Raw genomic sequence first — 23245 nt, forward strand, 5'->3', positions numbered from 1 at the left:
TTTCAGTCTTCATCTTGCACTTTCAGACTACAGCTCCTACAACCACACCTGCTCCCACACCTGCTGCATCAACAGGAATGACGTCGGCTCCAAATGCTACCACCACGCCAAACACAACTACACCGACTATCCCACCACCTACAGGTACATTGCAGGAATTAACTGTAACTTAGTGATGTCAACTAAAAGAGCTGGTATTTAGTAGTCTCTAATCGATATGCTTTTTGGGTTTAACCTTTGAAACGAAACTGAATAGTCAATTACCTTATGTTCCTTGTAATGTAACTGCAAGCATAATTCAATTCTCACTTAGTATATTCTAAAAAAACGCTTTCAAAGCTGATATATGTGGACAAACGGTTGTGTCCTCGAATTACTTTCACCAGATTACTGCTGTTTCAAAATTTCATTTGTGATCGTTCTTGTGATTAAGCTATCCAGTTGGCATGCTAAAGATTATCGGTTCTACTCAAGTCCATGTTCGGAGGGACACTTCGGTTCTTTGTCCGCCATATAAAGCCTAAAGGTTGCGGTATGACCTATAATTTTTCGGTGTGATTTTAAAACATATAACGAAAGAAATAAAGCTGATATTGCTCCTAAATTACTTTTGTATGTAAATCACATGTAGGGGTAGTGTAAGTTACAATAAAATAAAATGTCACCTTCAAGTTTAGTAGGTGTTTCTACATAAATATGCATAACAAATACGTCTACAAACCTTCATGTACTCTGATATAGAGAATCAATACCTGATAGAATTTGACATCCTTGTACCGTCAGCATTATATCGTATTTAACGAACAATAACTAGTAATGTTTCTGTATAGCCAATCACTTAATTCATTTATTATAAAAGACAGTTTAAAAGTTGATATTAACCTTTAGCCTGCTGTCGGCAAGTAATTCAGCCTTTGCGACCAGTGCAGACCAAGATCAGCCTGCACATCCGTGCAGGCTAATCATGGTCTGCACTGTTCGCTATTCAATCAGTAAATGTTCAGTGAACACCCCTTTGAATAATAAGTGGTATGGCCCAAATTTAACAATGGACCAGTCTATTTTAGAAATTTAGCAGGCTAAGGGTTAAAACCTAAAGTTCATCTAAGAAGTAATCTGACAGGCTGCTTAATACAGGCGATAGCTAATGCAGGTTCAGCTACATAGAGCTCTATGTTGTCACAAGTATCATTGTAGTTTTTATGTTATACCAGGTGCTCTGGTTAACAGATACATTATCTTTTCTATTTATCTAATCTAGCTGCCCCGGATGACTTAATAAAGATAATTGAAATGGATATGGAAAACAGAATTTTCTTTTTTGCTACTGCCAACAATGTTATATATAAAAGGCCAATAGATATGCCAATAGAAAATGATGCTAAAGACGCAATTGCTTATCCATCTGGAAACATAAGTGGTAGGTTGCTTTCTATATTTCATTATAATCTGTTTTAAACAATAAAAAATTCTCGGGACCCTGTTCCATGTTCGTTGAGGTCTTCAACCTATAAACCATTTGATGCACTCCAGGCTTTGCTTTCTATTCTGCAAAAGCAAATCTAGATGGCTTGCGAAAGGTCGATGATTCAACGAAGGTGCCAAAGGTACCTGAAGAAAAGCGTTCGGTATAACACAACCTTAGCTGTTTTTTACTAAAAGCCTAACTATGATAAGGCTGTAACATTGGCATATGACTTCATCCATTACCTCATGAGAGTCAAAAATCTTTCCCGTGGTCTCTGTGTTTATGTGCTCAGAAAAACATGACACAATCAAACCACATGAAATGTATCATTCTTCATTCAAATTGTGTTTATAATATATGATTCATCACTCTTTATCTAGGTCTAGCCTTTGACCCAATCAACAAGAACAATTTATACTGGTGTGAATCAAACACTGGACAAATATGGGTTATAAACGTACGGGATAATGCCGCACGGAATATACTTGATAACTTGGAGGTTAAAAACGTCAAAAATCTCATGGTTATGCTGGATGAAAGGTACAGTTCACCTAAATTTAAAATTTGACTATCATGACAGACTAGATTCTTATTGTTATAGATGACAGGCAACAGTTTAATTTGATTCATAGAGCCAACAAAGTATAACTGTGACGTTTAACACAGAGTCAATCTTTGTACCATGTACACAAAAAAAAAAGAATTTAAAAAGCAACATTCAATACATGTGACAAATGCCCTGAGATAAATCTATACGGTTCAGTAGATAATGTTAATTATCATAAATCTTCTTATATAAATCACAGATCCAGAATTAGTGCTATTGCCCGGTCAATCATTTAACACTGAATTTTGCTAGCCTAAAGACAGAATTTGAACAAAGAAATGCGGAAATTTATTTTTGATATCTTGTAATGAAGCTCGTACTTAATGGCTTGTCGGTAAAAGTCAACTGTATTTGCATTTGCTTCTTCGGACCTCGCAAAAATGCTTTGACTATTGACCTCATGTTATTCAATAATGATAAATTATGACATAGGTAAAAGATGACATAAACGAAGTGAAACTTTTATTAGACACATATTACACATTATAGCAATCACATATTTAGCAAACAGAACATAATTTATTTTGGACATATATTTTATTTGGCACAATGGTTAGAAAAACTGAAAAGCGCAGCCAATACAGCTAAATGCGGGAAAAAACAAATTTAAGACGTAACATACATTACGAACTAGACATGTGATACATTAGACATACAATATAAGTGGTATAAATCAAACATAAAATTAAAAATATCTTTTATGTAGCTTTCGTTATGATAGTTTATTTTTCGATACTAACATTTTATGTACAAAATATTCATCAAGTAAATTTAACTTGACTAAATATAATTAAATGTCAGCAAAATTTTGTCGAAGAACTCTTTCCAGGTTTTAGTGGTAGTTATTGTTTATACTGTGCTTGGTTATCTGGTGTGTAACAGTTTCAAACTATCGCACATTGCTGTTTATATATACAGACATGCCAATGACTACATAGATACTGTAAAGTAATTGTTTATGTTTTCAAATATGAATTTTTGTATCATATATCTACAATATTTCGGTTTCAATCTAATTTCAACCACTTTGAATTAGTCTTTAAATGCGTGTTTATGCACTGTTAAACAAATAAACCTTTTCGAAAACTTTAATTAACACAGTTCGCATTGCTAAAAATTTTAGCATTTATTCATATCTACTTTCATGAAAATGGTTTTACAGCATAAAAAGAACATGCTATTGCAACACAGTTTCTCAGTATCTGTGTACGGGGAAATATTTGAGCATAGTAAAGAGTGAAAATAGTTCTAAGAAATAAAGTTCAAACAAGGTATCTCGAAATTAAATGAATTGAGCGTTTTACTTCGAGGAAATTCGATTGAAATGATTATTTGAGCCGTGCCATGAGAAAACCAACATAGTGGGTTTGCGACCAGCATGGATCCAGACCAGCCTGCACATCCGCGCAGTCTGGTCAGGATCCATGCTGTTCGCTTTTAAAACCTACTGCAATTAGAGAAACTGTTAGCGAACAGCATGGATCCTGACCAGACTGCGCAGATGCGCAGGCTGGTCTGGATCCATGCTGGTCGCAAAGCCACTATGTTGGTTTTACCATGGCACGGCTCATTTGTGTTTTCGGGAGAGGACTTGAAAATGTTTTCGAGATAGCCGGAATTTTGAGATAAGCGAGTCCGAGATATCGAGTTTCAAAAGTTGGCCAGTCGAAATATTTGTTCGAGTAACAGTTTAAACCATACTTGGTTTTCATTACGTGATATTTCTTTCTTTTATATCTAATAAGGCGACTGGCAATGATAGCTGGCGAGGAAGGTGATATGTCAATCATAACTATGACGTTGGATGGTACCGATAGCCAGACTGTTGTCAGTGGAATATCAAGTATTCCAGCTTTTGTTTACGATAGGGAAAGGAAACTGTAAGTTTGTAGTACTATTTTGAATAATTTAACTTTTAGTTATCAGTCATTTGCAATAAATTTTGACAAATTTATATTCAGTAACGACAAGGACGTATTGTAAAAACTTCAAAACTACAGTTCAAAATGTTTTTGTATTGAGTAGTAATTATTTGTATACATGCACGTTATAGGTTCATTCAGTTTCACTTACCACACATGAAAAGCACTAACGATGGTTTGGAGACGGTGTTTTAAGCGGACGAAAATAATTGCATGACATATAAAATTTCTTTGTATTTTACTCGTTAGGTTTTATTACATCAATGGCGGATATGTGTACAGTGTCATGTTTGACGGAACGCAGAAGAAAACTTTGTTTAATGGAGTTGACAAAAATGCTTTTCATCTAGTTCTGTATAAAGTAAGATTATGTTCTCATCCATGTTTTATGAACAGGTATAGTATTGGTTTAACAGTATTCTGTTTTATCATGTGAGCCGCGCCATGAGAAAACCAACATAGTGAGTTTGCGATCCGCGCAGTCTGATCAGGATCCATGGTGTTCGCTAACGGTTCCACTCATTGCAACAGGTTTTGAAAGCGAACAGCATGGATCCTAACCAAACTGCGCAGGTGCGCAGGCTGGTCTGGATCCATGCTGGTCGCAAAGCCACTATGCTGGTTTTTCCATGGCACGGCTCGGTTATATCTGTTTAAGTCAGCAATTCGCATTTGTACGAGTGACCTTCTTATACATTTCGGCACTGTATATAACTTTTAACCAAGTGATAAAAGTCGATGACCGATAAAGATATCCGCATGAAATTTAACACCAGTAAGCGCTTGGCCAAATATTTATGCATAAAATCGTGTGCGTCTGTATTGTTGTTCTCTCTACTGAGAAAAATAAGTAAGAACAAAATAATATTTAACATTGTCCGACGCAATAGGGGATATATTCAGACTCATACCAATCCGTAAAAAAAGCTTAATATCTTCCCATGTTTTGTTTTTCGAATGGTTAATCGTATATTATACAAAACAATGTGAAAATACCTAATTGTTCTTCTTACCTTCTCTACCGTTTGTTCATGGGCGTATGGTCTAGTTTCTTTTTTGAGAGTGATTAAAACCAAAATCGTATGAGCATTTATTAATAACTGAAACCTGATAAATAAATAAATTTACCAATCTTTATGCTAGTTTTCTAATTCAAAAGTGGACATATACAGAGGTTAAGGTTTGCATTGAACTATAAGTAAGTGTATCAGGTGCTGCCAGTATTATATACGAGAGATAATAAGTTTTTTTCTTTCTTATTTTCGAAATGTAATCGGGAGCGATTTTTTAACCAAAGCTAGTTTGCATATGAACTAGAACTTTACGTATGCTCCCAGTTAGTGATACCCGGCTTGTGTGTATACTCCCAGTTAGTGATACCCGGCTCGTGTGTATACTCCCAGTTAGTGATACCCGGCTCGTGTGTATACTCCCAGTTAGTGATACCCGGCTTGTGTGTATACTCCCAGTTAGTGATACCCGGCTTGTGTGTATACTCCCAGTTAGTGATACCCGGCTTGTGTTTCCGAAACTTTGCAATTCCCTAAAAGTTTTGACTTACTGCTGAAGTGAATACACAATTTGACTTGTTAGTGGTATTCCTGTGTTTCATAAGATAATATCAGCGCGACTAATAAAGGTCTCATTAATTTTTTTTATGACAAAGCTCTTGTCCGTAGGTCGTGCTATGGACTGGTCTGTTATCTAACTTTTAATCTGAAGAGGAAACAAGTAGGAAAATTTATTTCTGATGTCAAATAATAATCTGAGGCTGTACGATATGATGAAAGTGAATGTTATGACATGTTCAGTTTAATTCGAATTCCGTTATGTCAGGTGTATTAAATCAAGTATTAAAAGTTATTTAAGATTTCGTTGAATCTTCCGATACCTCCATTTGCTTTATAGAGATTTTAAGTGAAAAGTTGAACTCTGTTTAGTCAGATTAATCTTTTTTTTTTCAGAATTACTTAACATGGATTTTCAGCACTAGCACTTATAAGCATCTTGTAAGAACCCACAACTTGCTAACTAAACAGAGAGTGGCCCTTGGATATTTTGACAATTCAACTTTAGTTGATTTGAAAGTTCTAGATGTTAATTTGCAGACATCAAATGTTACCAGTAAGTGTTGCGAAGCGTTTGTATAGTTATATACATTAATTTTTCCAAAATCAGTGGAAGATAACTAATAGGGACACGTAACAACGACACTTTCTCCTTTATATTTGACTATTTCAACCAGTTGTACGTAAATATATAGATAGTTAACTGACAGTCCATGGTGTTTGATGCTATTATCGATACTAGATGCAGCTACAAACCAAATAGTGTAACAGTTTACTGGCAATCCATGCTGTTCGAAGTCAGTGTCATTACTAAATGTACAGACAAGCAGTGTAATGGTTAATTGACAATCCATGTTGTCTGAAACCATTGTCATTATAAGAGTGCTCCCCTGTGCGTTTTGAAACAAACCCGAAAGAAATTAAGATGAAGTTTTTTTTATATATTTTATACAATATCAATCATCAAGTTTCATATGAATTTCTCCGTGCCAGTTTATTTCCCATATGTATTATTAATGAGCTTTATAATGATTATATATTAAGTATACTAGTAAATTAAACAACAGAACACAATGATTTTTATCTGCTTGATAGATCCATGTGCGTATGAAAACGGGAATTGTGAGCAACTTTGTATAACTCATTACACTGCGGGCAAGATGACGAAACTATGTGAGTGCAGGATGGCTTACCGACTTGCTGATGATGGTACCAGCTGTATTTCAAGTAATATATTTATTATACATTTCAGCAGGTGATCCCACTTTTAAAGTTGTATTAAAGAAACATACCTTAAATAAATGACAATAAATAAATTTTGTACATCGATTATATACATATACTCCCCGAAAAACTTCAAAGGAGTGGAGGGGTGAGGTACATAATGTTGCAGCCTTTTACTTACCGTCTGTTCGAACATCTGTGCCAAGGTAACTCCTCCTACATTTTTAAAGGGATTTTGCCCAAACTTTAGAACTGAATATCTATAAAGGGGCTTTGCGCATGTCCTTTAAAATTATTCAGGATGCCTTGTCTGGATAACTTCTCTTTCAGTTCTCAAGAGATTTGGCATACACTTTCATAAATATATCACCATAAAGTTGACTTGTGCAAGTTTAGAATTTTAACCCCTTGGAACTTTGAAAATGCTGTCCTTTATTACACTGATATCTACATAACAGTTTTCAATTGTTCCAGCCCAAACAACAGAAATGCATTGCTACTTAATGCACTTATCATACTGTCAGAATGTATTACCATATACCCCGGTACAAACACTCCACAAGTCCACAACCCTCTAATAAATGTACCATCTTTAGTTTTTGCTTTCATATTGTCAGTGTACAAAGGTGAGCTTTTGTGATCGCCCTGTGTCAGTCGTCCGCCGTCCGTCCGTCGTCAACAATTTGACTGTTAACACTCTAGAGGTCACAATTTTGGCCCAATCTCAATGAAACTTAGTCAGAATGTTACTCTCAATAAAATCTTGGACGAGTTTGATATTGGGTCATCTGGGGTCAAAAACTAGGTCACCAGGTCAAATCAAAGGAAAAGCTTGTTAACACTCTAGAGGTCACAATTTTGATCCGATCTTAATGAAACTTTGTCAGAATGTTACCCTCAAAAAATCTTGAAGGAGTTTGATATTGGGTTATCCGGGGTCAAAAACTAGGTACTCAGGTCAAATCATAGCGAAAGCTTGTTAACACTCTAGAGGTCACAATTTTGGCCTAATCTTAATGAAACTTGGTCAATATATCACTCTCAATAAATTCTTGGACGATTTGATGTTTGGTCATCTGGGGTCAAAAACTAGGTCACCAGTTCAAATCATAGGAAAAGCTTGTTAACACTCTAGAGGTCACAATTGTGGTCCAATCTTAATGAAACTTGGTCAGAATGTTATTCTCAATAAAATCTTGGACGAGTTCGATAAAAGTTTATCTGGGGTTAAAAACTAGGTCACCAGGTCAAATAAAAGGAAAAGATTGTTAACACTCTAGAGGTCACAATTTTGGCCCAATCTTAATGAAACTTGGTCAGAATATTACTCTCAATAAAATCTTATAGGAATTTTATATTGGGTCATCTGGGGTCAAAAACTAGGTCACCAGGTCAAATCAAAGGAAAAGCTTGTTAACACTCTAGAGGTCAGAATTTCGGCCCAATCTTAATGAAACTTGGTCAGAATATTACTCTCAATAGAATCTTGGACGAGTTTAATATTGGGTCATCTGGGGTCAAAAACTAGGTCACCTGGTCAAATCAAAGGGAAAGCTTTTTAATACTGTAGAGGCCACCTTTATGAATGTATCTTCATGAATTTTGGTCAGAACGGTAATCTTGATGGTCTCAAGGTCCAGGTTGAAGTTTGGTTATGTAGGATCAAAACTAAGTCACCAGGTCAAATCAAAGGAAAAGCTAGTTAACACTGTAGAGGTCACATTTATGACCATATCTTAATGAAACTTGGTCAGAACGTTAGTCTTGATGATTCTTAGGTCAAGTTTAAATCTGGGTTAGGTGGGGTCAAAAACTAAGTCACAAGGTCAAATCAAAGGAAAAACTTGTTAACACTCTAGAGATTTATGACTGTATCTTCATGAAACTTGGAAAAAATGTTGATTTTGATGATCTTTAGGTCAAGTTCGAATCTGGGTTATGTGGGGTCAAAAACTAGGGCACCGGTTCAAATCAAAGGAAAAGCTAGTTAACACTTTAGAGATCACATTTATGACCATATCTTTATGAAACTTGGTCAGAATGTTAATTTTGATGATCTTTAGATCAAAAGGTCAGGTGAGCGATACAGGGCCTTCATGGCCCTCTTGTTTTCATTTTGTTCAATACAGCTACTACTGTTTACCCTGGTTTTACCTCAAATAAATGATTTGACTGTTTGACTGTGCCCTGCTAATTCTGTCAATCCTTTGTAATGGTCAAAATTGTTCCTACTAATCCTCTCTTCAAGGAACTGTTTTATATTCATCATAGTTTAGCAAATCGCAATTCTCCGACATCTATTTGTAATATGACCGGTGGAATTCGCATTTACGTTTACGTTACGGCAGTTAAACAAATTTTGTTTTGTTTTCACACTTTCAGCTGTTACGGATGATGACTTTCTTCTTGTTTCTGATTGGACAAACGAAGCACTATTCCAGATAGACCTTAAAACAGATAAAATCAATGCAATTCCAAAGGAACAGAATGATGAGTTTATGGGGGTCTATTTTGATTCTGATACAAAGAAAGTGATCTGGGCGGAATACTACAGTTCCGAGATAAACAGTGCTAATTTGAATGGAACGGATTTCAAGATACTCGCAGATCTAGGTGAAAATTTTACTTGTACAGTTTAATGTTAAGAGCACGAAATGACTTCATACTTTTAACACTTACGCTGCTAATTTCTATAATGGACTTATCCATCTTTCAATCTGGACAGCGTCATTAACTGTTTAAAGGATGCTTATCAAAACGATCCTGACTGAATAGCAAACAGTATAGATCATGGTCAGACGGCAGGGGAGACAGAGGCAGAATCAGTTCTTCCAGCATACAGGTTACGTTCCAAACTGCTTAAATACAAGTACAGTATAATATTCAGGATACATTATTTAAAAAAGCACACGAATATTTATCTTACTTAAAGGATCACATTTTCAGGTTTAAAAAGGCAAACGTTTACGATCTTAATGTGACTGTATACGAGGGGCGATCAAAAAATACGTAGACATTCGGTATATTAGCAAATGGTTTGTAATAGATAATCGAAATATACACAGCATAAATATCTAATTTTCACCCAATAAATGTTGAAAATTTTACAGTAAACAAATCAATAGTTACATTTTCATGGTATTATAAAATTAGTCACTGCTTACAGCACGGCGCACACGGTACAAGTAAAATGACGTCAGTGACGTCAGTCATTTAAACCTTTTCAAAGTACTCGCCGTTTTTCTCTATACATTTCGTGTGTGACCCAAGTGTTATATATACCTCTGTACCAATCACATGACTTCTGGGAAAGTATAGTTCTCGTGGCGTATCGCAACTGATCAAGATTGTCAAACTTGTGACTGCGCAATTCGGACTTTAAGGCAGGAAAAACACTGAAACTCGTTGAATCATTGCAGAAGACACAAGTTTTGGCCGTCCTCTTCCGGAATCGTCCTCGAGTGATTCCCTTCCTTCTCGAAAACGTTTGTGCCACTTATACACAAGTGCCCTACATACTGGCGGTTTCAAATTGGCATCTGACAACATATTCATGGTTTCCGAGGGCGTTTTATTCAGTTTAACACAGAATTTAATAGCAGCGCGCTGCTCCGTTAATTTCGGCGTTGTCATTTTTTTCGTTTTACGATTTCACACCTGTACTACAAAACATTGAATATTTCAATAACGTGTTACATTATGACGTCATAATTTTGCACACTTATTATAATGACGTCAGACAACGTAAACGTGTTGTTTTGGCGCAATTTGTCTTTAATCACCAGGACAATATGCATAAACAAGTTGGAGTATTTTTCTTATTTGGTTATTATTTCGGCTTGCGCCATAGGAGCGTACATATGGTCGTTTAAACACAAGAAACACATTTTTATAACGTTATAATATATTATTTGTTTTTCATATTAGGTAAATTATACATGAATAAACACAAATTAACAAATCAATTATAGATAACGCCACATTTCAGTAGTCAGTTACATGTGTCTACGTATTTTTTGATAGCCCCTCGTATAGTACCAATTGTTTTGCGATCTATGGATATCATTTCCATTATCCTCATTAATAAACTGAATGAGAAACCAGATTTCTGGCTTATTGAAAATAATACATTTCTGCGTATCATTTGCATATCCTCCAAATTATACATACATTTCAGGATACGAGGGCTATGTGTATCATTTCCTATTTCAACCTCATAGTCTTTTCTATATATACCTTTCAGGATACGAGGGCTATGCATATCGTTTTGCCAAGGATTACACAACAAAGAATTTGTATTTTTCTGCGTACTACGATACTTTCATTGGTGTATTGACACCTTCAGGAGGATTTTTAAGACTTGAGTACGACTTTGGCTATGATGACCTAGGAGATATTGTTGTTCATCCAGGGAAGGGGTAATTGCCTTTTTCGTTTTTGGCTCGTAATATTTGCTACAACATAAGTAGAGCATTTCTATTTACTACGCTTTTATAGAGACTCAAAATAGTCTAAGAAACCCCAAAAGAAAAATGACGCTTTAAAGTACACGTTTTTTTAGATAAAATGTGTATGACTGGATAGTATTTAAAAGTAAAGAAGCACTGTAATAACTTGATTGATAACCTGGACCTTTCTTAATTGCACTATTGTTAAATTATAAATGATGAAAATAGTGTTTATTTTGATATTTTGTTAATGTATGGAAGCCCTGGAGGGACAATTGATTTCCGTACTTCCCACTTCTGACTTCTAACTTTTGCACTTCTCACTTCCAACTTCTTGGCTTCCTACTTCCTACTTCTAACTTCCGCACTTCTGACTTCTAACTTCGCATTTCTGACTTCCAACTCTCCGACTTTCGACTTCTGATTTCTAACATTCCACACTTCTTACTTCCGACTTCTTGACTTCTTACTTCCTTCTTATAACTTCCGCACTTCTGACTTCTAACTTCCGCACTTCTGACTTCTAACTTCCTGACTTTTGACTTCTGATTTCCAACTTCCACACTTCTTACTTCCGACTTCTTGACTTCTTACTTCCCTCTTCTAACTTCCGCACTTCTGACTACTAACTTTCACACTTCTTGTTTTTAACTTCCTGACTTCCGACTTCCAACTTCCGCACTTCTGACTTCCAACTTTCCCTCTTCGGAAGTCGGAAGTAAGAAATTCGGAAGTTGGAAGTCGGAAGTAAGAAGTCAGGAAGTTGGAAGGCAGAAGTGCGGAAGTCAAAAGTGCGAAAGTTAGAAGAAGGAAGTAAGAAGTCAAGAAGTCGGAAGTAAGAAGTTTGGAAGTTGGAAATCAGAAGTCGAAAGTCGGAGAGTTGGAAGTCAGAAATGCGAAGTTAGAAGTCAGAAGTGCGGAAGTTAGAAGTAGGAAGTCAAGAAGTTGGAAGTAAGAAGTGCAAAAGTTAGAAGTCAGAAGTGGGAAGTACGGAAATCAATTGTCCCTCCAAGGCTTCCATATTAATGCTTTAAGAACAGTTTTGTTTCCTTAAGCTGAAAAAAAACCCGGAAAACTTTTAGTCTTATGCTTATTGAAAGTCTTATTGCAACTAGAAGAGTTTTGATTTTTTAAGGGCGTCTAGTGAGGTAAAGTGGCGAGATGTGGTACACATTTTGGAACTTCTTTTGAAGAGACTCCGTTAAACCGAGTCTGCTGTTATTTTGATCAGTTGTGTGTATATGGTCTCATTCCATTTTTATACAACATTAAGATAGTGGTGGTCATCAGTTGCTAACGCAATATTGCACAGGGCGGTCCACTTTTGTGTAAACCTTAGTTTTTTCTGTTCAATCAAGTTGGATGTATTTCACCGTAACTGGATGGACAAAATCGTATATTGGCCGTGCAGACATGGATGGTGGAAATGTCGTTGAAATTATCACAGGAGACCACGTAGACTATCCTGATGGTCTGGCAATCGACTATATAAGTATGTTACCTCTTTGTATATTCATTCTTTCTACACATTTGTTATCTCCGTCTTGCAACAGTAAGACTGCAAACGTCATTATGTATATGCTCGAAATAAGATGTCCTGTACTCGAGATAAGATATCATGCGCTCGAGATAAGATGTCTTGCGCTCGAGATAAGATGTAGTGCACACCAGCTAAGATGTCATGCGTTCGAGAAAAGATGTACAGCGTACGAGATGAGATGTCGTCCACTCGATATAAGATGTCGTGCGCACGAGATAAGATGTCGAACGCACGAGATAAGGTGTCTTGCGCACGAGATAAGATGTCGTGCACTCGATATTAGATGTCGTGCGCTCGAGACAAGATGTCGTGAGCACGGAGTAGTTTAATCTTAAAAACAATAAGCGCATGTCCTAAACATACCGCCGTAATTGTGCAACTTTCTGTGTATTGTAAACTTTCATATCGTTCAAAAAAGTATTTTATAGTTTTTTACATGTATATGTTTGTATCTGTACGGGCTTGCATAACTGTGGGAGAATATATGTTTGGCATGCCGTTAGCTCATCGGTAGAACATTTGCAAAGTAAGTGAGGGGTCCAGGGTTAAGCCCAGGACTGACAGAACAATTTTCCCACTATTTGGTATTTGGAGCTCAACATGGTCCGCGTGCTTGCTAGGTCAAGTGTTTCGAAGGTTGCAGACGGAGAATATGTGTCAGCAGCCAGTTACCTCAGTTGCCTATTAAACGAGGGTTCCTGGGTCCGAGCATCAGACTTACTGCACATTTTTATGCCCCCAAAGGTGGGCATATTAAAATCGCACTGTCTGTCCGTCACTCCGTCCGTACGTGTGTGTCTTCGTGCGTCCGGTAAATTCTTGTCCGGGCTGTAACTCTTCCATGCATAAAGGAATTTTGAAATAACTTCGCATAAATGTTTACCATAATGAGACGACGTGTCATGTGCAAGATCCAGATTGCTAGCTTCAAGGTCAAGGTCACACAAGTCAAAGGTTAACAGGGTCTGTTTCGTGTCAGGTCTATAACTCTGCCATTCATCAAGAGATTTTGAAATTACTTGGCATAAATGTTACCCATGATAAGACAACGTGTCATGCGCAAGATCCAGACCCCTAGCTAAAAGGTCAATGTCACACTAAGAGGTTAAAGGTTAACACGATCTGTTTCTTGTACGGTCCATAACTGTGATATTGATGAAGGGATTTTGAAATTACATGGCATAAATGTTCCCTATAGTGAGGTGACATGTCATACATAAGAGCCAGACCCCCAGCTCCAAGGTCAATGTCACACTTAGAAGTCAAAGGTGTTTCTTGTCATAACTCTGCCATTATCAAGGGATTTGAAAATAATTTGACACAAATGTTAACCATATTGAGAAGATGTGTCACGCTTATGACCCGGGTCTCTTAGGTCAAGATCACGAAATGATGTGTGATTTTTTGCGCATACAACTGTAGCATTCTTAGGCACAATTCGGGGGCATTTGTAACCAGTAGTGACTGCTCTTGTTCCACCTGTGACATGTGCTTAATTAATTGATTAATTATTAGCTTTGATCCGTGAAATTGATGATCATTTTTCAGCGGAGAAAACTTTAATCTGAATTAATTTTACAGATGACCATCTGTACTGGTCGGATGCCACATACGACACTATACAGCGTTGTGATCTTAATGGTAAAAAATGTACAACAATAATAAACATGACCTCCACATACCGTGATGAGGAAATCAGAGACCTGGTTACTGACGGGAAGTATCTGTATTACTCCGCATACAAGAAAGAGTATGTATTTGAAAATATCACTACGCATATAAATAATTTTAGAAATATAAGTAATCTAAACACAGATCTTATTCTTTCCAATATTTCGCAGAACGTTCACACAAGGATATGCAAATAGTAAAATTATGTGTCTGTGGTTAAGGTAAAACTCTGTTTATCTAAATGTTTGTAATTATTTACTACAAGTGCTATGAATAAATGAAAAAAAAATGTCGTGTTAAAATTATCAAAATTCTGATAATGTAAATAACATTTTTAGAATAAGTGAAATCTTTAAAAGTTTCATATGTCAAACTTATAAACAGAGAACTCCTCATACTCGAAAACAACGTATTTTTGTTTGATATATAAAGTTTTGCAAAGTTAGTGAAGCATAAAAATAAACATTCATCTGTACGATGTAGTTTAAGTCCCATGTAGACTGATTCTTTTGTGATTATGTCAACATATATTGAAACACCCACTACAATCTGATGACCCATGTTTACTGATAATACAGGGATAAAGCATTACTGCATGCTGACACGTGTACAATGTATGCCATTTCTGTATTAATGCGTTTTCACAACTTTTCAATCTTTTCAGTAATGTTTTAAAACAATAGATACATCATCATCTCTTACAATGTAAAAACAAAAGGAATGTAGAAACAAAAGGATGATCTTATATAAATGAGCCGTGCCATGAGAAAACCAACATAGTGAGTTAGCGACCAGCATGGATCCAGACCAGTCTGCGCATCCGCGCAGTCTGGTCAGGATCCATGCTGTTCGCTTTCAAAGCCTATTGGAATTAGAGATACTGTTAGCGAACAGCATGGATCCTGATCAGACTGCGCGGATGCGCAGGCTGGTCTGGATCCATGCTGGTCGCAAAGCCACTATGTTGATTTTCTCATGGCGCGGCTCAAATACTTAAAGTACTGCGGTTATTGCAACATCAGTTCAATAAAGTGTTAAGAACTCCTACATGACCTTGGCCAACTGTATGTCTCTGGCAGTTTGTCATGTAATTACCACCAAGGGAACACAAACGAATAAACACAGTTATTCTGTTGTAGGTCTTGAATTCAAATTATTACAGAATAATAAAGCTGTGTTTTAGTAAACATTCTTTTGATTAACATTTTATAATTGCGCGATTATAACTTTTTTGCTTTGTAAGCCGACTTCATCTACATTTATTAACGTTTTGTTTCAGTCATGTTATACGTGTAGACCTGAAAACATTGAACAGAACAGTAGTTGGTAGGAACCCGGGTTTAGGCAAGCTAGACACACTTGCCCTTTACAGCAGCAAAGACAAAAACATTCAACCAGGTACATCAATATTTTAGACAATAAATCATTTTGTCTGCTTAATTAGTGTAAAGTGTATTTTAAAAGCTGGTAAATTTGACAACTTGTCAGAGATGATTTCACACACTAGTCAGTAGTTCCTAATATCTGACGCTTAGAGTAACACATATAATGACCAGTTTTATCAAAAGTATTGTTTGTCCGCATAAATAATAATAAATATATTTTATTATATATGTGCCGTTTGTACCAATTTCTTCGAAATCACATGTAATTAAATGGGCTAAATATAAACAAATTCATTTCAGTCGGAACTGGGTGTAAAGATCGAAATGGTCTTGGTGATTGTAGTACAGTTTGCTACCCTACACCGACAGGACGTACATGTGCATGCCAGAAAGGTGTTTCTCTCAAGTCTGATGGCCGAACATGTACTGATAGTAAGTAAGATAATATCCAGTCGATTTTTAGCTCACCTGAGCAATGTTCAGGTGAGTTTTTGTGATCGCTCGATGTCCGGCGTCCGTCGTCTGTCTGTCTGTCATCTGTCGTCTGTCGACATTTAGCTTGTGTATGCGATAGAGGCTGTATTTTTCAACTGATCTACATGAAATTTGGTCAGAATAATAACCTTGATGAAATCTAGGCCAAGTTTGAAAATGGGTTATCTGGGGTAAAAACTAGGTCACTAGATCAAATCAAAGAAAAACCTTGTGTATGCGATAGAGGCTGTATTTTTCAACTGTTCTTCTTGAAATTTAGTCAGAATAATAACCTTGATAAATTCTAGGTCGAATTTGGATATGGGTTATCTGAGGTCAAAAACTAGGTCACTAGGTCAAATCAAAGAAAAACCTTGTGTATGCAATAGAGGCTGTATTTTTCAATTGATCTTCATGAAGTTAAGTCAGAATAATTGTCTTGATGAAATCTAGTTCAGTTTTGAATATGGGTTATCTAGGGTCAAAAGTAGGTCACTAGGTCAAATCAAATGAAAACCTTGTGCATACTATAGAGGCTGTATTTTTTAATTGATCTTCATGAAATTTAGTCAGAATGATTGCCTTGATAAAATCTAGGTCGAGTTTGAAAATGGGTCATCTGGGGTGAAAAACTAGGTCACTAGGTCAAATCAAAGAAAAACCTTGTGTATGCGATAGAGGCTGTATTTTTCAATTGATCTTCATGAAATTTGGTCAGAATGATTGCCTTTATGAAATCTAGGTCGATTCGAATATGGGTCATCTGGGCTTTAAAAGAAGGTCATTAGGTCAAATCAAAGGAAAACCTTGTGTATGCGATAGAGGCTGTATTTTTCAATTGATCTTCATGATATTTGGTCAGAATGATTGCCGTGATGAAATCAAGATCAAGTTTGAATATGGGTCATCTGGGGTCAAAAACTAGGTCACTAGGTCATATCAAAGAGAATACTTGTTTACTCTCGAGATCACATTTTTGGTCCAGTTCTAACGAAAATTGGCCAGAATATTTGTTTCCATGAAATCACTAGGTCAAGCATGTTTACACTATTATGTTGTGATTCTCAGGTGAGCGAGCTAGGGCCACCTTGGCCCTCTTGTTGTATTTAGAATTGGTTACCGGTCTTATTACGTATATGCCACAAAAATATCAACTTAAATTAAGTCTGACTTTATAAGAGGTATTATGATCTAGAAAATTAATGTGTCACTAACTTATTTCACTTGAGTGACATATTCATTATTAACACATACATAAATACACTGCTTTAGTGTTTTTCCTTTTAGTACTTTCTCCTTACATTTTGAATGGTTTATTATACAGGTGAACACGTATGCAATAATCATAATTGTAAAGTAAGAGAGATAGGGTAATATTTGTGATGGTTTCGTTTTCATTAATATTTGGAAACGGTGCTACTTGCTTGTTCAAAACACACGCGAATATCATGCAGCTTTAGATCGCGAATTCTTACTGGTGCGAATATGGCTTTTTGTATATTAATTCGCGAAATAATAAAAATGACGTGAAAATAACCCGATCTACAGTATGTATTTTGACATAAAAGATTTGTTAAAGATACGCATATGTCGCATTATACCGTTAGAGAGAGATGATGATCAAACGATATTCTAATTTCGAGATATGCACTATTAGTATATATTTTATTTTATTCTTTATTTTCAAAATGAAAAATACTCAATGACTGACTTTAAAATGTGTTGTTCTTTTTCAGTCTATCAGTGTACAGATCTTATAAAGCAGGAGGTGACATTAATCACCAACATCAAGAAAAATGTTAGCATCGAGTTCGATGACTCGTGTCTACGTCATTTAGGTGACAAATGCAAATACAAATGTGAAGTTAATTTCGTCCCAATATTCGACGAGCCATTGAAATGCACCGGTGCCGGATGGGACAAAGAGAGTGATTTCACTCCTCTATGCAGAGGTATATTAAAATTACGAATCTTACTGTTTTTGTTTCGAAAAACACGATGTGGAACTGCATTTTTAAACGTGATTTGTAGCAGATCAGATAATTTCTGTTTCGATCATTTCTTTACTAAAGGCCTTTAAAAACTTTATCAAAGTTTTACAGTTTTACATGGGAAAAAATGCTTAAAAACTAAATATTGATTAATATTCAACATCACAATAAATAGGAGCGTGTTGAAAGTTTAAACAGGTCAGCCTTATCAACTATGTCATTTGCTGAAAAAAATAGTTTATTCCCTAGGAAATAAGCATCACATATACGTCACAACATGTTTACTTCGTGGTTTATTCATGAGCATACAAAACAAGTCTTACACTTTTTACTAGGGCTGTACTCGTCCACGTTCCAACTCCGAAACAAAAAGCTAGACAAACTAATATTATAATATTCAATGGTATAATTCTGTTTGGGCTGACTTTGATGTCATGAAGATAGGCTCAGTACTTGTAAACACCCGAGGCTAGTTTAAAGATACACAAAAATTGGTTAAAGGGATTGTACCACCGTTTGTATTGACAGACATGTTATAATTAAGAACACTAAAACATTTTGCATCGTCGATTTTAGATAGAGATTTCTATCATAGAACATTGATTATACTTGTCTACAAATTCAAAGCGTAAAAATGGGTTAAGTTGAGTAGCTCTGGTAATATATTTGTAGTCGCCATTATTTAGTTGAAATGTGGTTTTATTCACTGTTTTTAACTTACAATCATTGCCTCCATTTACTCAGATGATCCAACAAGTAAGTATAAGAAAATGGCTGTATGTAGTACTAACGTAACATCGAATTGTTTTTCACCTCGTGTACATGTGCATGTATTTTTTTCACGAGTGGCTAAGCAACAAGTCGTCTGCTCACAAGTGAACGACAGTTAAATCGAATCGTACACGTCAAACAAACGTTCTTTTTATTGCATGCTTATAGTGCACCAAAATTTACCCATTCTACACGACGTTCCATACAATGAGAGACATTGTGATGTATCTGTAGTTTTCATTGAATCACTGAAACCAGTACGTTTTTTAGGATATAATCTGTCGTTAGATTTCATTGAAAAATAAACAAACCCCTGTATATGTTCACTTCCATTTTTTGTTGTTGTTTTTTTTTGTGTACAATATCCGGTATATTTGTATATGATATTGAATACAATATTTTGTTGTTTTCAAAGCATTTTTGATCTCGTTGTACAATAATTATTTATTATGTCTTGCTGTATTCTTTATTTGAGTCGCATATTGAGAAAAGTAATACAGTGCATTTGCGACCAGGATATATCCAGACCAGCCTGGGCATCCTCGCTGTCTGGTCAGGATCCATACTGTCCACTAACGGTTTATCTAATTGCATTAAGGTTTGAAATCGAACAGTATGGATCTCGACCAGACTGTGCAAATGGTCTGGATCCATGCTGGTCGCAAATGCGCTTGGTTTTCTCATGGCGCGGCTTATTTTATATATTCTTATATTGCATCAAAAAGAAATTTCTCACCTTTGCAAAAATGTCATCATGGACATTTATTTCAGTCAAACTGATACCGGAACTGAATGTTTGGTTCGTATTTAGTGAAAGTTCAGAAAACATTTCTCAAGTGAATGTTGAAAGGTTATAAATAGTAGTGTTCGAAAGTATTTAGAAGTCTGTTTTTCCTTCATATTTTTAACCTTTACCCTACTAAATTTCTACAATTCTTGCCACCTAATGTTACACTCGTTTTGCGATCTTTAAGTTAGGTTAACCACATAATAACTGCCACCGCACAACGAATTTACACTCGAAGGTTACCGTTTGTATGTTTTGTTTAAAAAATCATTTTACAGTGAGATATATCAATACTTCTTGGACATAACAAGAAACACGAAAACGTGATAATTATATATTTAAAAAATCCGTTACCTTTCTGTGAGTTTAATGAATTCTGGTGAAATATTAACATTGAAAAAATGTTTGTACAAATGAGAAGAATGATGTATGGGTACATGACAAACTTGTTTTTTGTGTGAACTTAGTTTACCATTTGTGCCTTTATCTATGTTATTCAAGTAAAAATGTTAAATGTTAAAATATATGCTTTTAATTAAAAGTAAAATCTATGTATATGATTTTTATACAGAAGTCTTATTATTGTCTGTTCTGTATGTCTGATTAATTGAAAGCTACAGCCTAACTTCATATAGAATTATGTCTGGTAACTGTAATACTGGTAGTAAAATATTTCTCGGAATCTATTTCATTCCTTGTGAAAAAGCCCGCCCACTTAGCTCAGTAGGGAGACCGCTGGTCTACGAGTTCGATCCCCGGGCGGGGCGTATGTTCTCCGTGACGATTGTGTCTGAAATCATTCGTCCTCCACCTCTGATTCATGTGGGGAAGTTGGCAGTTACTTGCGGAGAATAGGTTTGTACAGGTACAGAATCCAGGAACACTAGTTAGGTTAACTGCCCGCCGTAACATGACTGGAATACTGTTGAAAAATCGCATCAGACCCAAAACAAACAAACAAATTCCTTGTAAAAATGTTAAATAGTCAACGCTTTTGTCTTTCCTGAGGCTAATTTTGACAATGTATAGGCATTTATATAGACCCTTTTTAAGAAATAATATAGCTATAAAGCAAAAGAGTGTTTTACCACTATTTATGCACGATGGAAGGTTATACGTCGGGCGTAATAATTTCACGAGGGCGAAGCTCGAGTGAAATTATTTGTACGACGTATTACCGTCCGAGTGTAAAAATAATGTTAAAACACGATTTGCTATAAATTATTTCGATTCTAATATGCCCTTAATGTAAAACAGTAGATGAAATATAGTAGCGCTCTTTTTTGGTCGCAACTAAAACGTTGACGTCACTGCACATTAACGTGACGTCATTGTATGTTAAGTATGTTTTAGCAGAGAAAAGCCTATCAGAATTAGAAATAATAGCAAAGAATATGCAGCAATGTAAGGACTCAATTGATACTTGGCGAATTGTGAAATGCGATTTCCAATAGAAACCCGTTATGAAAATTGAATGGAGGACCAGTATTTTCAAATCGGTCAAATAAAGAATCAAACAGTAGTGTTTTCAGCTTTTTAAAATGATCTTGTCATTATATGAGCAAATTTGATTACTTTTACACAATTCAACTAATATAAATAATTTCATCTTGCGCTTTTGTGACAAAGGTATTTTAGTAGCTCAGTTTTGTGACACTGATTTCGTGCGTATTACAGAACGAAGATGTCCAGCTACTATACAAAACGGTGTGCTTGACAATAGTTGTGAACGAGAAATTGGCGAAAAGTGCAACTTCAAATGTAATGAAGGTTTTAAAAAGAGGAGAACATTCGCCGTGTGTACTACAGATGAAACGTACCATTTACCGGACGAAGAATTGTGTGAACGTACGTATCCTGAATCTGTCATATGAGCCGTGCCATGAGAAAATCAACATAGTGAGTTTGCGACCAGCATGGATCCAGACCAGCCTGCGCATCCGCGCAGTCTGGTCAGGATCCATGCTGTTCGCTTTTAAAGCCTATTGGAATTGAAGAAACTGTTAGCGACCAGCATGGATCCTGACCAGACTGCGCGGATGCGCAGGCTGGTCTGGATCCATGCTGGTCGCACACCCATTATGTTGGTTTTCTCATGGCACGGCTCATATAATCCATGGCAACTCTTACTGGATAAAAACTGAATGCATATGATGCATGTTGACACTTACCAAATTATCTGTGGTCTTTTGTAATAGTTTGTAGGTAGAGAACTGATTTAAGGATTTTAATTTCATTATTTTTTTTCCTTAAGAATGTTTTCCATGAAACACACCGCTAATTTCCGCATTTTTATATTCTATTGTAGTGTTCTTGTTTAATGAAACAATTGCAGATTGTAAAGTTGACGCCTTACTGGACAAAAACTGAATGCATATGATGCATGTTAAAAAAAGTGTATGTTGTCTTTTGTAACAATTTGTCGATAGTGAACTTATTTAAGTGTTTATATTTGATTCTTTTATCTTAAGAATGTTCTGCATAAAAGCATAAATTTATAACTGCCGCATTACTGTGTTCTATTTCAGCGTTTCTGTGTAATGAAACAATTGCAAATGGTAAACTTGAAGCAAACTGCGAAAGAACAGTTGGAACTTCTTGCAAGTACTCGTGCAATAAGTTCTATACTCCGAGCGACAAAAAAGCACAAGCCATGTGTACATCTAATGGATGGAAGCCCTCTGATACCGACATGTGCAAAGGTATGGTTATTACCATGTTATATTTCTCAGGGTGTTTGTTAACGCACCCATTTGCAAACTAAAATATTAATTTGAATTCCTGGAAATTATCTTTTAAAAAATGGTAATTAGAAACAGAAACATGCCAAAATCCAACACATTAAATCTTAATACTTTAGCTATGTATATATGATTATGTACACGATTATTGTATACAATTAAATACACAGGCAAGAGCCCTCGTGTTGATCTGCAATACGGAGGCTAAAAAGAAAAAAAAACATTCAAAATTGAAAATTTTAAGTCTTGAATTAGAGAAGAATTATCTTTAGTTTTTACCTGAGGATATTTAGGAAAATAAGTAAATGCATATTAGATTACTTATCAACTAAAGTATTGCTATCCGTCTGGAAATGTTATAACAAGTGTTACAGTACATAAACACTAACTGCAATCCCGCTTATTCAATTTTGTGAACAGAATCAGTTTGTGACGACACTTCACTATCCAACGGACAAGTAAATGAAAATTGCATGAAGAAAATCGGCGAGGCATGCACGTATCGCTGTAACCAAGGTTTTGTAAATACAACCTATATGGCAGTATGCAAAAATGACCGTTCATGGCATCCGGCGGGATCATGCAAAGGTAAACTTTTCTGCCGTGATAATCCCTTCTGATAATACAATATGCATGTATCTTTTTTTT

General features: G+C 35.8%; 1 protein-coding gene across 3 annotated transcripts in view; it reads left to right on the forward strand.

Moving 5' to 3' along the window:
* The window catches only part of LOC123548444 (prolow-density lipoprotein receptor-related protein 1-like), an 86398-nt gene that overhangs the window by 55854 nt on the left and 7299 nt on the right, over positions 1-23245 (forward strand). For all 3 annotated transcript variants that reach the window (XM_053546409.1, XM_053546408.1, XM_045335725.2), the window contains exons 9-25: positions 27-144; positions 1262-1420; positions 1849-2008; positions 3821-3955; positions 4247-4358; positions 5962-6121; positions 6661-6792; positions 9172-9402; positions 11033-11207; positions 12596-12729; positions 14359-14527; positions 15728-15846; positions 16134-16265; positions 18044-18259; positions 21534-21704; positions 22385-22558; positions 23018-23185. In XM_053546409.1, coding sequence (XP_053402384.1) covers positions 27-144; positions 1262-1420; positions 1849-2008; positions 3821-3955; positions 4247-4358; positions 5962-6121; positions 6661-6792; positions 9172-9402; positions 11033-11207; positions 12596-12729; positions 14359-14527; positions 15728-15846; positions 16134-16265; positions 18044-18259; positions 21534-21704; positions 22385-22558; positions 23018-23185 — 2665 coding nt within the window. The remainder of the gene's footprint in view (positions 1-26; positions 145-1261; positions 1421-1848; positions 2009-3820; positions 3956-4246; positions 4359-5961; positions 6122-6660; positions 6793-9171; positions 9403-11032; positions 11208-12595; positions 12730-14358; positions 14528-15727; positions 15847-16133; positions 16266-18043; positions 18260-21533; positions 21705-22384; positions 22559-23017; positions 23186-23245) is intronic.

The sequence above is a fragment of the Mercenaria mercenaria genome, chromosome 6, assembly GCF_021730395.1.
Source record: "Mercenaria mercenaria strain notata chromosome 6, MADL_Memer_1, whole genome shotgun sequence".
Taxonomy (NCBI): Eukaryota; Metazoa; Mollusca; class Bivalvia; order Venerida; family Veneridae; genus Mercenaria; species Mercenaria mercenaria.